A 14,730-nucleotide genomic window follows, 5' to 3' on the forward strand; every position below is an offset into this window, starting at 1 on the left:
TAGCATGTATACATGCATTGGAGAAGGAAATGGCAACCCACTCCAGTATTCTTGCCTGGAGAATCCCAGGGATGGAAGAGCCTGGTGGGCTGCTATCTATGGGGTCGCACAGAGTCGGACATGACTGAAGTGACTTAGCAGCAGCAGTCAAGAGCCATTGCGTCTCATACTGGAGCAGGGAAGTGTCTTAATGAAATGTATTTTTGGAAGGTTAATCAGATGATAGCAATTTATGGTGGATTAGGAAGAGGAGACCCCAGGTTGGAAGCTATCATGATCATCCTGGTAGACAGAGGTGTTGGTAGCAGATGTTTGGAAAGGAAAGAACCAGAAGGTATTTCCAAGTTAGAGTTAATAAAATTTAGATTTTGGTTATAAAAATATATATCTGAATGTCAAAATGATTAGTCACACTTTATTTTTTTTTTTAGAAATGAGGAAGTCATACTTCCATGAGGGTTTGTTAAGACTGAAATAATAAGACTCAGTAGCCTTCCGGAGACACCAGACCCTTTCAGAAAAGATATTTTAGACAGGGGGATTTCCTGGTACCTCCTGAGTTCAGGGCATCTTTGTGCTTTTCTAGAGGTGAACATCTGGCTTTCCTCCTTCCTTCAAAGTCCCCTTAAAATTGCCACCATCAACGTTTCATAGTTCTTCCCCATCCTCTTACAACCTTTATTGCATGGGGGCTGGTAACGTTCATATAAATAGGATTAACTGCTCTGTCCTTAACAAGTCTGGACTGGTATATGACTTTTTATTAAGGGGTATGTATGAAAATATAGAAATGTCACCAGATATGTGTAAGAAATTCTCATTTCTTACAGAATAGTGAGCTCTTAATTCATTAACTATATCAATTAACTAAGTTGTCCTATGGATGAAGTAGGCACATTTCTTGCTGGTTGTTTAAGGGACAGATATAACTAATGTTTGTTACATTATAGCTGTGGTAAGTCCTGTGGGCAGCAAGACATTGGCTGAGTGTGGTCAGTCACTCAGTCGTGTCTGACTCTTTGTGACCTCATGGACTATAGCCCACCAGGCTTCTCTGTCCTTGGGATTCTCCAGGCAAGAATACTGGAATGGGTTGCCATTTTCTCCACCAGAGGATCTTCCCAACCCAGGGATCGAACCCACCTCTCATGTCTCCTGCATTGGCAGGAGGGTTCTTTACCACTAGTGCCACCTGGAAAGACCCAGCATTGGCTGAACTAGATCAATAAGCTAGAATCTGTAACAGAACATGGTGAACTTTTCATCTTCCGAAGTAAAACTCTGCCCATTAAACACTAATCCCCCTTCCCTCCTGTCTCCCTGTTCCCTGGTAATCATCATTCCATTTTCTGTCTCTTTAAGTATTTGGCTACTCTAAAAACCTCCTCTAAGTGGAATTGTACAAGATTTGTTTTTTCATGACTGGCATATTTCACTTAGCATAATGCCTTCAAGACTCACCCCTGTGGTAGCATGTGTCTGAATTTCCTTTCTTTTAAGGCTGACTGCAAATGTGATTTTGAATGATCATGGTTAGGATGGCCTGTGGTTTTCCAATAGGCCATGGGATTCTAAAGTGATTATTAGAATAGGCTCCGGGTTGACTCCTTGAGCACTGGGTTCAGCCCTCATTTCTGCTCAGGACCTGGTCTTGGCCAAACCGTGAAGCATGGCTCCTGGGCCCTCCTCACCCTCCTTATCCCTTTAACCTTGAATGCACGCTTTCCTGACACCTGTTTCTGCCACGACTCACCGTGTGTCACCCTGCTTACTGATAGCAGGTACTCTGCAGTGAATACACACTCGTGTGGTGTGTGTGTGTACGAGTTCTTTAACGAAAGAACAAACCTTAAGACAGCATGTAATTAATAATATGAGCTAGATTAAACCTAAAACTTGAAGAAGCCCCCAAACAGAAAGGAAAGTCATGTATGACTCAGGTCTAACAAGACAGGCTGGGTGTTTTATTTAACTGAGCCAGAGATAACTCAGAAGGAGAAGACGAGGGCAAGATGAATTGTATATATTTGTTTTTTAGATAATTCCTTGGAGCTTGGGTTCCTTTGTCTTAGAAAATATTTTAAGTGACAGTATAGTATCGCATCATCTTGATGGACTTTACTTTGCTTTTTAGTATTTACAAGGTATTGAAATTTTATTATCCACATGCAACTTATAAGGTGTTGAAATTTTATTATCCAAATGTGTCCATGACCAGTTTTTGTATATTTTTTTTCTCAAATCTCTTATGATTGGTTTTAGGTGGAAAGGAGAGATGCAAGAAGGTGTATGAATTAATAAATGAACCAGTGATTGATACGGTCAGCTCATTAGCTTTGAGGCTTTAGAGAGAAATGATGGTGCATCATGACTTGTGTCTTACTCATCCTCAAAGGCTACTGCCTTAGCCAGTAGCAGGTGTTTCTAGAAGAAACCTGGGGGTGATGTCTCTAGACTGGCAGGCGTGTGACATGTGCCACGCCCTCCTCTGCCTCTGAGTGGGACCAGCCCACAATATAGCTCCTCAGAACCTTTAGCAAACTCATTTGAGTCAGATGTCTTGGAATTCAGCCTTTTTCAGATTTCAGAAAGGTGATATAAATGATCTCCTCTGTGTGTGTGAGGAAGCACTTCACTTAGTTAATGGGGAGCACTTATACTCAAGCAGGTATTTTTAATAAAACATGATAACAAATATTTGTGAACAATCATTTGGCTTTCAGACATCTTTGGATTTCAGAATTGAGGATAAGGGATTCGGGGCCTGTATCTGCACTGAATTTGAGCAGGTAGATCTGATCTAGAAGAAAAGAGAATTTTCTTACCTTGGTGCTCAAGGAGTGGTCTGCTTATCTTTTCAAGCACATAAGGAAGTTGGAAGTTCTTTGTGAATTTGTGGATGAGGAGTTTAAATATTATTCTTTTCTGTACTAAACATCCCTTTTTTTTCCCCTCAGCACCTCCTCCATCACCGTCAACATTTTGCTCATTGTCTGATGATGGAAACATTACTCTCACCTGCGAGATCATGGAAGCGGGCTATGACATTGATGGTAACCTCCTACAGTATTCGTGGGAATGTCCGCCAACAGTACAGTGTCACCGTGGCTTGAGTCCATCTGAAGCATATGTCTTAAAGAAAAGTGATCTTTCACAGAATGTTCAATGTATCGTTAGCAATCCATTATTCAGAACATCAGCTTCCATCTCTTTGTCAACCTGTGTGCCAGAGGGTGAGTAAGTGACTGCATGGGTTATGGTAGAGGTCCTATATACAAATGGGGTTCTTGGACCACTGGTGATCATGAATTTCACACCACAGATTAGTGGCTAACTTTCAGTTCACAAATTTGAAACATAAAATGAGTTATAGTTTTCACAGATACTTTAAAAAAACCTTTTTGTTTGTTTGGCTACACAGAGTCTTAGTTGCAGAATGTGGAATCTTTAGTTGCGGCATATGGAATCTTTAATTGCAGTGTTCAAACTCTTACTTGCAGCACGTGGGATCTAGTTCCCTGAACAGGGGTTGAACCCAGACCCCCTGCACTGGGAGCGCAGAGTCCTAGCCATTGAACTACCAGGGAAGTCCCCCTTTTTTTTTAGATATAAATCTAGTATTTTTTAGTACTTTGTGTCAAGCACCATTCTAATACATATGTTAATTCTGTTCCCACACAATCTAATAATTATCCTTATTTTATGGGGGAAACCAAGATGTGATTGGGAGTTTAAGGTGCTTGTCCAAAGCCACAAACCTGTAAGTGGTAGAACCTGATTTTGAAATTAGGCCATCTGGCTTCAGAGTCCATTCTCTTAATTACTCACACTTATTCACTGCTTCCTAATATTCTTCATAACCATTATGTTCTCCACGTGTGCATGTGTGCCACAAGAAAGTGCATTCAATATGCTTGTGTAGGCTAATATTTGATTAATAGCATGACAATCTGTCTCAGCTATGGTCTTTTTGTGCTGCTCAAGTATCATGTATATTTGTAATTTACAGTTCTCTTATCTATTTTTTTTTATATTGTACCTCCAGTTTACAAACAGAAGGATCAGTAATTTGAAAGTGGTTCATTAAAGCCTAAGAGATGAAATGTATAGTAAATACTGTATTTCAGGATAATACCACAATTGTAAAGTGTGAACTGGATTCTAGGGCAGCCAGAGAATGTGAGTCTCCTTAGGCTGGGCAGGGTGATTCTGTGAATAATTTTTTTTCTAAACAGATAAAACAGAAAAAGACAAAAAATGAATATCATGATATTGGTTTGTAAATTGGCCCACTGGTTATGAAGGGCAAGGAGGGACTGAAGAAGAAGGCAGCCACGCCAGATTAGTGGTGGCAGGTTTAATAAGCAAGGAAGCTTACTTAGGAGGCTTGTCTTGGGTGACCTCAAGAGGAATAGACCTCTGTGTCTGCCTGCCAAATCTTAGAATTTATATAGAGATCATGATTCAGTCACAGACCATCCTGATGGTCTCACAACTCTTGAAGTTCTCTCTCTAGGCTACATCCTTAAAAACAGTTCTCATGGTGGGACTAGCTGGGAGCATGTACATTTCAAGCACAGGAGTGGTTGTCCTGGGCCTCTGATGGCCTGGGTCCAGTTGTCCAGTCAACTTAAAATCACATCCTTTTTAATGATATCTTCCAACAAATGAATATGAACAAATCTGAATTTTATTTGGCTCCTGAGCCATTCTCCCTAAGTCTCCCACATATTGAACTTTTTAAAAACTTTTCAGATAATGATATAAAGCCATTAAGGTTATGATATCATTTTCAGACAAAGCAGTGTGACTTCTCCAGTAAAACAAACAAATGCTTCCAGGAAAAGTACGAAATGGCTTCCAATTCATAACTGATAGATTGGGTCTCTAAAAACAGAGGAAAGACCAAGCCCACAGAGGTGTCTTTCAAAGCATTTATACAAGTAACACAGTTGCCAAGAATATTAAAAAACCATTTGTAGAGTTAATGACAATTGTTCTGTTTGGAGCAAACATTCCTTCATTACTTCCACTTACCGGGTTTTGCATAATGCCCAGGGCGTACAGCGTGGAAATGCAGTTTGCGTGCTTTACAGTGAGAAGAAGAAACAAAACCAATGCACTTTTGGCTTTGACATGTGTGCAGTGTGTACAACCGACGAGGAGAAAGAGGTTGACTGTCTACAGAATGAACAAGCAAGCTGAAATCTTGAAAGGCTTCAGGTGTTCAAAGAGTCAATATACTTGAAGGAAATCAGTTCAGTTCAGTTGCTCAGTTGTGTCTGACTCTTTGCAACCCCATGAACTGCAGCACGCCAGGCCTCCCTGTGCATCACCAACTCCTGGAGTTCACCCAAACTCATGTCCATTGAGTCGGTGATGCCATCCAGCCATCTCATCCTCTGTCGTCCCCTTCTCCTCCTGCCCTCAATCTTTCCCAGCTTCAGTGTCTTTTCAAATGAGTCAGCTCTTCGCATTAGATGGCCAAAGGAAATAATTCTATTACCTTTGAAATATTGAAGGAAATATTATTATTACTATTATTGAAGGAAATAATTTCTAAATAAAATCCTTTATAGAATTATGTGGGATATTTTAAGATTTTCAAGCATTTTGCCCTCTCAGTTTTCATTTAACCTCTGCCCTTAGAATCGAATGCTCAAGATGCTTTTCCCTGTTGATACCTTGAGAAAAGATTGTCACAATAGCATCCCTTTCATTGATACAAAATTTGTTGTTGTTCATTCGCTACATTGTGTCCAACTCTTTGCAACCCCATGGACTGTGGCACACTAGGTTCCTCTGTCCTCTACTATCTCCCAGAGTTTGCTCAAATTCATGCCCATTGAGTTGGTGATGCCATCTAACTGTCTCATCATCTTTTGCCCCCTTCTCTTTTTGCCTTCAATCTTTCCCAGCATCGGTCTTTTCCAATGAGTTGACTCTTTGCCTCAGGTGGCCAAAGTGTTGGAGCTTGTTTCAGCAAGTCATTCCAGTGAAAATTCAGGGTTGATTTCCTTTAGGATTGACTGGTTTGATCTTGCAGTCCAAGGGATTCTCAAGTGTCTTCTTCAGCACAATTCAAAAGTATCAATTCTTTGGCACTTAGCCTTTATATATGTATCTAGTTCATTGTGCTATATCCCTGAAACTAACACAATATTTGAAAGCAAGGATAAATGATTAACTTTTCTCAACTAAAAAAGGTAATAATAATAATTGAAGGTAGGCAGCTTTGGTCACATTGCTGCTTTATGCAATTGTCAGAAACCCAAGTATGGTTTAGCTCCTGCCACCTCCCCTGCTGTCTCAGGAGTGGGACCCAGGAAGGGAAAAACAGTGTGTCTTACCCCTTCCAGGGAGACTTTTGAGAAATACCACACAAGCCGCCTTGCATCTCATTGCCCAAAACTTGTCACATGATTAAACCTAACTACAAGAAAGGTTGAGAAACTAATTTTTTAGGTGAGTGGCAGTAGGCCCAGCTGCAGATCTGAATTCTTTTACTAAAGAGGAGAGAATAGGTATGTGGGACAACTTAACAGTTCCTAACCAGGGACCACTCAAATCAAACCAATGCCTATTCATTCTAACCCAGCTGTGCTCCAACTAAGAGGAAAGGGTGTGTGTTCATATTCTCATTCATTCATTCATTTTCTATCTCCTCTTACGTTTCCTCCCCTCCCCTCTCCTCCTCTCCCCTGTCTCTTATCGATGTTGTATTTGCTGTTAGTGACCCTACTGTCTCCCTTAGCAATGTGTGGTGATTATTTTGCCATATCCTCTCTGTTCTGCCCTTAGAGTTTTGGTAGGTGGATAGAGTCCATCTGATGAACCATCATTATTTTCTGTTGTGGACACTTCGGTTATTTTATCTTTTTGATATTGTAAGACTGTAGTAAATATCTTTGTGCCTTTTTTGGAGAGAGAAGAGAGGCACATCACTGATTCTGTCTGTAGCTTAGCATCTTAGAGATGGAACTGAAGAATCAAAGGACATTAGTAGAGATTCCAGTAGGTTAATGGTAATAGCTAACAGGCTTCCCAGGTGATGCACTGTTAAAGAATCCACCTGCCAATGCAGGAGACTCAGGTTCAATCCCTGGGTTGGGAAGATCCCTTGGAGAAGGAAATGGCAACCCGCTCCAGTACTCTTGCCTGGGAAATCCCATGGGCTGAGAAGCCTGGTGGACTGCAGTCTATATGGTCACAAAGAGTTGGACATAACTGAGCACACAATAACTAATCACGGTTCTTACATGTATTGATTCAATTAATGCTCACAATTGCCCTAGGAGGCATATTTATCAGGTCAAGAGAAACCTGAGTCTCTGAAACATTAGATCACTCACTAATCCAGCGTGTGGCAGTGATTCAGTGAAACTGTAGGCACATCATTTAGCACAGTGTCAGCTGCTCTATGGTAAACATTTCTAAGGCTTGCTGTGCACGGCTGCCACATTGCCCTGCCAAGCACACGATGCCAAGTTGTGCTGCCAGTGGCAGGATGGGATGGCCAAATAGTGAAATATTTGCCACTTTTAATAAAAAAGCACTGGACCTGATATGTATCAACCTTGTGCATATAAATTTATTTAGAAACACGGGCAATTCTCTTTATTCACAGTGAAAGTGAAGTGACTTGCTCAGTCATATCCAACACTTTGCAACCCCATGGACTATCCATGGAATTCTCCAAGCCAGAATACTGCAGTGAGTAGCCTTTCTCTTTTCCAAGGGATCTTCCCAACCCAGGGATCGAACCCAGGTCTCCCGCACTGGAGGTGGATTCTTTACCAGCTGGGCCACAAGGGAAGCCCAGGAACACTGGAATAGGTAGTCTATCCCTTCTGCAGGGGATCTTCCTGACCCAGGAATCGAACTGGGGTCTCCTGCATTGCAGGTGGATTCTTGACCAACTGAGCTATCAGGGAAGCCACTTATTCATGTAGTTATGTTTTATTAAGTCACTGTGAACACAGAATTAGTGAATATTGAATCATTACTCCCAGGGGAGATATAGGGTTAGGTTCTTCCAAGTCTCTGGTCACGTGTTTGAAAAGGAATCATTATAGAACCTTGTTTTACGTGTGTTTCTGTTTAAAGACACATTATTTAATATATGTGATTAATGCATGAATGGTGACATTCACAGCCAGCAGGACCATAACTGATGCCTGAATGAAGCTTATCTAACATGTGTATTCTATGACTCACACAGCCTGCTTGCGTTTGGGAAATGCTGTGTGTCTTATAGAGAGAATACACGTGTTAAATAAGCTTCACTTAAGTATCAATTATGGTCCTTCTGGCGTTTCAGCACTGTTTTTGAGGGCCAGTTTAGACAGTGAAATAAGCAACAAAAAAGCACAAAATGTGGAACACGTGGGCACTAAAGAGATCACAAATAGGATTGTGTCTACAGTACAATGGCCAAAACATGAGGGCAGAGTTTTGCCTTGAACCTCGGTTGGGAACAACAGTTTTCAGCATTTTGTTGCCCGTGTCAGCGTATGACTATGAAAGCACTACAGGTATTGGTTTGAATAAATTTTAGCGAATAGGTAAATTGCAGATATGAAATCTGCAAGAAGGAGGGTCAGCTGTATCTGTTTTGGTCAGTTCAGCTAATTGTATTTCTTTTTTTTTTTTTCCAGATAATACAAGGCATAGGTATGTGCTTTTTGCCATACTGCCAGCAGTAATATGTGGCTTGCTGTTTTTAAAATGTATGTATACTTTTTCCTTAAAAAGTTTTCAAATGGGAATTGGTTTTTCAAAGGCCAGAAAATGATTAATTTGAAGATGAAAACAAAGTTTGACATTTTAGTTGTTTCACAAAATCTTTTTTGTTGTACTTGTTGGCTGGGGTTCCCGGGTGTGTTGGGTTCCCTGAGATTCTGCATTATCCTGAGGCGGTAGGAATCCCTGGGCCATAGAGAGCATTATAGGAGTGGGAACACAGCCAGTAATACTTGGGACCATTCCACAGCCTCCTGTCTATGGTCTGCCTCAATGTATGTTACACTTCTGGTCTCCAAGCCAGACTTTGCAAAAAACCCCAAAACTCTTCCTCTTGGCTGCTGTGGTCATAATTCCCATGACTTATAGCCCAGAAGCAAGTCTTAGGTAAGAAGGAGTTTTTATTGAGTCAGGTGATGTAGAGAGGGTAAAGCTGACATGGTATTACTTGTATTGCCTTCCTCAGTCTCCTGAGATCTCGGGCCAATCCAGAAGGCAACCCATATGCCCTGGAGAACTGGTGACCCTGTCCCAGCCTATTCTTTCCTGGTGACAAGAAACCCCTCCTTAAGTCCTAGAGGATGCCGACCTGTTTGTAAATCTCAGACTAGGGGTTCTTGAAGCCCTAACAGTTTCCGTATCAGACTTCGTCAAGAGGAAACTTACAATTCGTCGCTCCCATAGGGATTGTTGAAGAGTAAGCTTTCCACAAGGTGAAGGCATCCCGGATCCACGTCATTTCATACTTGTGTCTTGAATCAAGTTCACAAACTAGATTTCAGTTTCCCTAGACCTGCAGCGTTCAGTGTGGTGGGTACTAGCCACATGTAATAATCTAAATATAAAATTTAATCAATGAAGATTAAATAAAATTTAAAATTTAGTTCCTCAGTCCTACTAGCCACATTTCAAGTGCTCACAGATGGCCAGTGGCTACCATGTTGGACCAAATAGAGAACAATTCCATCACTTCAGAAAGTTCTATTATAGGCCAATACTGACCTAGTCTATTTTGGGATATTGGCCCTAGAATGTGATTTCCCAAAGATACCATTTCTATATTATAGGCTTCAAATACCATGAACATCTCTAAGTAATCAACTATCAGTCAACTGAATCTCCTCTAAACAAGTTATAAAAAACTCAGCTGAAGAAGGTTTTAAGGCATCATTACCAATAAGTAAAACATCAGGGAACTCAAATGTTCTTTTAAAAAGTTATTTTTAATCCCCAAATAGCAGTAGTATAGTTAATAATCTCTTTAACAGATTGGTACCCAGAAACCAAAATAATTTTCTATTCATATGTTTTTTTTGGGGGGTGGGGGGTAAGATGTCTACGATCGCAACTCCTGAACCTAAAAAAAGAGCCCTGTATACCCATGTAACTCCAAAACAACTGACTGACTTATTAAACAAAAATAAACCTTTATTCAATGGAAGGAAACTTACCCCAGTGGAGGTACTGATAGCACCATATATTCCCCCCCACCCCCCACCCCCCACCAAAAAGTAGCAAATAATTACTTCAGTAAGCATCTCAATCCTAAAGCCATGAATTGGAAAGATGAGGTATTTGGCATGGAGCCATCAAAACGGGAGAGAGTTGAATGTAAACAGCGCCATCAGCTAGTTGACACTTTGACAAGCTCATTCAACCTTGTGGACTCAGCTGCTGGATCATTAGCATGGCTCCAGGCTAACTGGTGCCTTTGATGGGGAGGAAACTGAGGGATACATGTGAGACCATATCTTAACATCCAAACTGGTGCTGTCAAAATGGTAGCCACATGTGGCTGTTGAAACCGTTAAATATGAGAGTCCAAACTGAGATGTGCCATCAGTATAAAATAAACACTAGATTTGTAGGACTTATTTCAAAAGGAATGTAAAGTATCTGATTAATAATGTTTATACTGATTATTTGTTATAGTAATATTTTTGATATGTTGGGCTAGTTAATAAAGTTAATTTCATCCATTTCTTTTTACTGTATCATGTGGCTAGTAAGCATGTGTAATTACTTATGTGGCTTACATTAAATCCCCATTGGGCAACACTGGTCCAGAATATTCTAGCCTTCCCTCCATCTTTAGCTTCATGCAAAGTTTCTATAGAAAACATTCATCAACAGTTTTTGTTTTTCTATCATCTGATGACCAATTTTTGAACAACTCTTTGGCTCAACTCAGTAGCCAATTTGATGTGAGCATTTAGGAGAGTAGGAAAGACCAGCTTGACAGGGCCGTGTTCTTGAGTTTTCCCAGTTCAGGCATCTAGCCAGCAACCCCACAATTTAGCTTTTTTTTTCAGCTCTTTAATTGAAACAAAAATGTCTTCATTTGTAGGTTTTCTGGGACGTCGTAGACAGCTAAATTTAGGGGCCTAGGTAAGTAACCCATAGACTGCTCAGTGGGCACGGTATGTATCATGTATTGAAAGCAGAACAACCCCCATGTAGAGGGCCTGTTCTTTGGGGAGCCAGGTTCTACTTATCTGTCAGTTGCCTTGAACAGTAATAAGTAATATCAGCAGATTACTCACCATAGTTCATTAAGCACCAACCAGTCACTTTCCATATAACATCTCATTCAGTCCTCTCATCGAGCCTTGCATGGGGGTATCTTTACAGCTTGTTTAGAGACATCAAATGGAAGACTTGGAGAAGTCAAGTCACGTGACTCATAAATGGTAGAGCTGGGATTCAAAACTAGGTCTTCAGACTCCATGGGTTATCCTGTTAACCACCAAAAATATACTCCCTCCTTCTTCTATCCCAGGAAAATGGAGCCAAGGATAAGGTTCACTTAGGGAGCCAGGGTCAGAGCTGGGCCTGCATCATGAACAAAAGATAGGATCCAAACACAATGAATAGTGGCCATGGGTGAAGGAAGTTGCCTTAGGGAGATCCAGAAGTCCCTGTCCTTGCAGAATCCCCATGGTCAGGAGGCAGAGGCCAATGAGCTAGACTTTTAGGAATTTGGGGAAGAGTAAAGCTCAGGTCTGGAAAGGGCAGGGTTGGGGGTGGCAAGTCACCCCTTTTGAGGCAGCATATGTTGATGGGATAGGGGTTGAGCCAGGCCAGGATATTGAGAGAGAGCTACCAAGAGGTTCAGTGATTTATTTCTGAGAAACCACTGAGGATTTTTGAGCAGAGCTAGAAGGCAATGGCACCCCACTCCAGTACTCTTGCCTGGAAAATCTCATGGACAGAGGAGCCTGGTAGGCTGCAGTCCATGGGGTCGCTAAGAATCAGACATGACTGAGCGACTTCACTTCAGTATGCTTTGGGAAGATGTCTGTATTGGTAAAGCATACAATGAATAAATAGACAAGAGGCAAAACATGGGGACACTGGTTAGTGGATAAATCTAGCCAAGCAGAAGAGAAGCTGTATTGGTGTGAAGGTGAAGTTGCTGAGTTGTGTCCAACTCTTTTCGACTCCATGGACTGTAGCCTACCAGGCTCCTGCATCCATGGGATTTTCTAGGCAAGAGTACTGGAGTGGGCTGCCACTTCTTTCTCCAGGGGATCTTCTCAACCCAGAGATCGAACCCAGGTCTCCTGCATTGCAGACAGACGCTTTGCCATCTGAGCCACCAGGGAAGCCACCAAGCAAGTGGGTGTAATCAAAATGCTTCAGAGTGACTGGCTCATGTTGTGCTGTGCTTAGTAGCTCAGTCGTGTCTGACTCTTCGTGACCCCATGGACTGTAGCCCACCATGGACTGTAGCCCACCAGGCTCCTCTGTCCATGGGATTCTCTAGGCAAGAATACTGGAGTGGGTTGCCATGCCCTCTCCTCTAGGGGATCTTCCCAACCCAGGGATCGAACCTAGGTCTCCCACATTGGAGGAGGACTGGCTCATAATGGTGCCCAATAAATGTTAGCTATTTTGGTTATGACTCTTTTCAAGAAAGGAGCTGAAAGCAACAGGAATTTCAACCCTTGGCAGCACTGCCAGACATAGCAGGAGTCAGACGGAGCCCTTGTTTGGGAAGGTGGATTTGTGCTCAGTCAGGCCGAGTTTGGGGTGCAGGCACATTACGTGGGTAGAGATATCTAGCACCTAGTTGGAGAAGTGGCTGGAGGGGCTGGGGCTGGGGCTGAGGTTACAAGTTGGGGAGCATCTTTGTCAGGACAGTAACGGCTTCCCAGAGCATCTGAGGTCACCAAGAAATAGAAGCCAGAGGCCCTCAAGTGGAGGGCAAGGTGGAGGAGTCCAGGAGGAGAGCCAGGTGGCACCCTGTTATGGATCCAAGGGAAGAGGCCATGCATTAGAGCTTCAGAGAGGCAGAGGAGGAGGGCGGTGGTCAAGACCTTTGGCTTGGCTGAGCGATTTGGCTGGCTTTCATGAAAGCCACTGGGTGAGGGGACCACTGGGTGGGCTGGGAGGTTTCTTTCTTTCCAGCTGCTGGCCAGGACAGTGACCAAGTCACCTGGCAAGTCAGCTACTGCAGAAGGCCTGGGGCAAGGGATTCTAGAAGACAGCTCAGCCAGCTGCAGGGTGCAGGCTGGGCAGGGGTACTGAGGCCACCGGGGGTTGGTGGGCTAGGAGGCCCCGTGGAGAGAGGGTGGGAAGGGATCGGCCACGGATGAGGTGAGAGGCAGGTGTGCTAGCAGTGTAGGGGCAGCAGCAGAAGACCTGGAGGTTATGGTCAGAGGTGGGGCGTTCAGATCTGAAGCAGTGCTTGTGAGGGCAGGTGAGGGTGAGATCCCAGGCAGGGCCTCTGCTGAGATCCTGATGGTAACAGTTGATGTGTGGACTTCATGAACAATGACAGGAGATGTTGTTCATGGGAGGGCTGTCATCCAGGGCCACTGAGAAAGGTGACGGGGTAGTCCAGGCCTCGTTCCTTTACCTGCTCCTTTATTCTTTCAACGAGCACTCTTATGGAGATGACTAGATGGCAGGTACTGTGTGAGCCGATGGCTTGAGATCAGTGTACCCAGTGAGGCTAGACGTTGTATGAGATTCAGAGAAAGCATATATTAGGGATCCTACCTCTGAGAAACTTAAGGTCACACTGGGGAGAATGGATGGGCATGTAAGAAACAGAAGGCATTCCAGCTGGGAGAAGCAGCAGAGGCAGAGACATAGGCAGGAACCAAACATCATTGTTATTGATAAAGATGTTGGCCTGCTTAGCATCAAATTGAAGAGGTGGCGAAAGAGACCATATTTGCAAGAAAATCTTTGGAAGTCAAGAGCATTAAAATGAGTGATATGGGAGTAGGGAGGCATTTGTAGGTTCTGTGGCACTAGAATTTTTCATGAAAAATATTGCCTTGGGATGATGAGCTAGGAAGAGAAAACTGACGTCTCAGGGTAACATCCTGAGGAATAAATAGGTAGCTTGGGGCTGGGTGTGGGAGAGGAGCTTACTTTTCTTGGTATATTTTTGTTGGCTGCTCAGATTTTGTATTTTGTGTGTTTCTTACCTATTTAAGAATGCCTTTTAGATTTAAAGAGCCCACTGTGGCTGCAAAGGGGAGTTCCCTAAACTCAATTATTAAAGGATTAACAGATGGGGTGGGGCAGGGCTGGGGGAGGAATGGGGGAGGCGGGGACAAGCATAACCAGGAAGACATGCAAATTTGTCACATCTCTGTGAGTAGCCATGTGCGGATGGTGAGAGTTGGACCATTAAGAATTAGGCTGAGCACTGAAGAATTGATGCTTTCAAATTATGGTGCTAGAGAAGACTCTTGAGAGTCCTTTAGATAGCAAGGAGATCAAACCAGTCAATCCTAAAGGAAATCAACCCTGAATATTCATTGGAAGGACTGATGCTGAAGTTCCAATACTATGACCACCTGATTCAAAGAGCTGACTCATTGGAAAAGACCCTGATGCTGGAAAAGATTGAGGGCAGGAGAAGAAGGGGGTGACAGAGAATGAGATGGTTGGATGGCATCACCAAATCAATGGACATGAGTTTGAGCAAGCTCCGGGAGATAGTGAAAGACAGGGAAGCCTGGCATGCTG

At 42.8% G+C, this 14,730-nt stretch overlaps 1 protein-coding gene across 6 annotated transcripts in view; it reads left to right on the top strand.

The window, feature by feature from the left end:
• The window catches only part of CD58 (CD58 molecule), a 63,418-nt gene that overhangs the window by 23,948 nt on the left and 24,740 nt on the right, over positions 1 to 14,730 (top strand). For 3 of the 6 annotated variants that reach the window (XM_070367431.1, XM_070367430.1, XM_070367429.1), the window contains exons 3-5: positions 2,958 to 3,233; positions 8,658 to 8,729; positions 11,090 to 11,130. In XM_070367431.1, coding sequence (XP_070223532.1) covers positions 2,958 to 3,233; positions 8,658 to 8,729; positions 11,090 to 11,130 — 389 coding nt within the window. The remainder of the gene's footprint in view (positions 1 to 2,957; positions 3,234 to 8,657; positions 8,730 to 11,089; positions 11,131 to 14,730) is intronic. The other 3 variants (XM_070367434.1, XM_070367433.1, XM_070367432.1) reach the window with 1 other exon arrangement.

This window comes from Bos mutus, chromosome 3 (genome assembly GCF_027580195.1).
Source record: "Bos mutus isolate GX-2022 chromosome 3, NWIPB_WYAK_1.1, whole genome shotgun sequence".
NCBI classification, from domain to species: Eukaryota; Metazoa; Chordata; class Mammalia; order Artiodactyla; family Bovidae; genus Bos; species Bos mutus.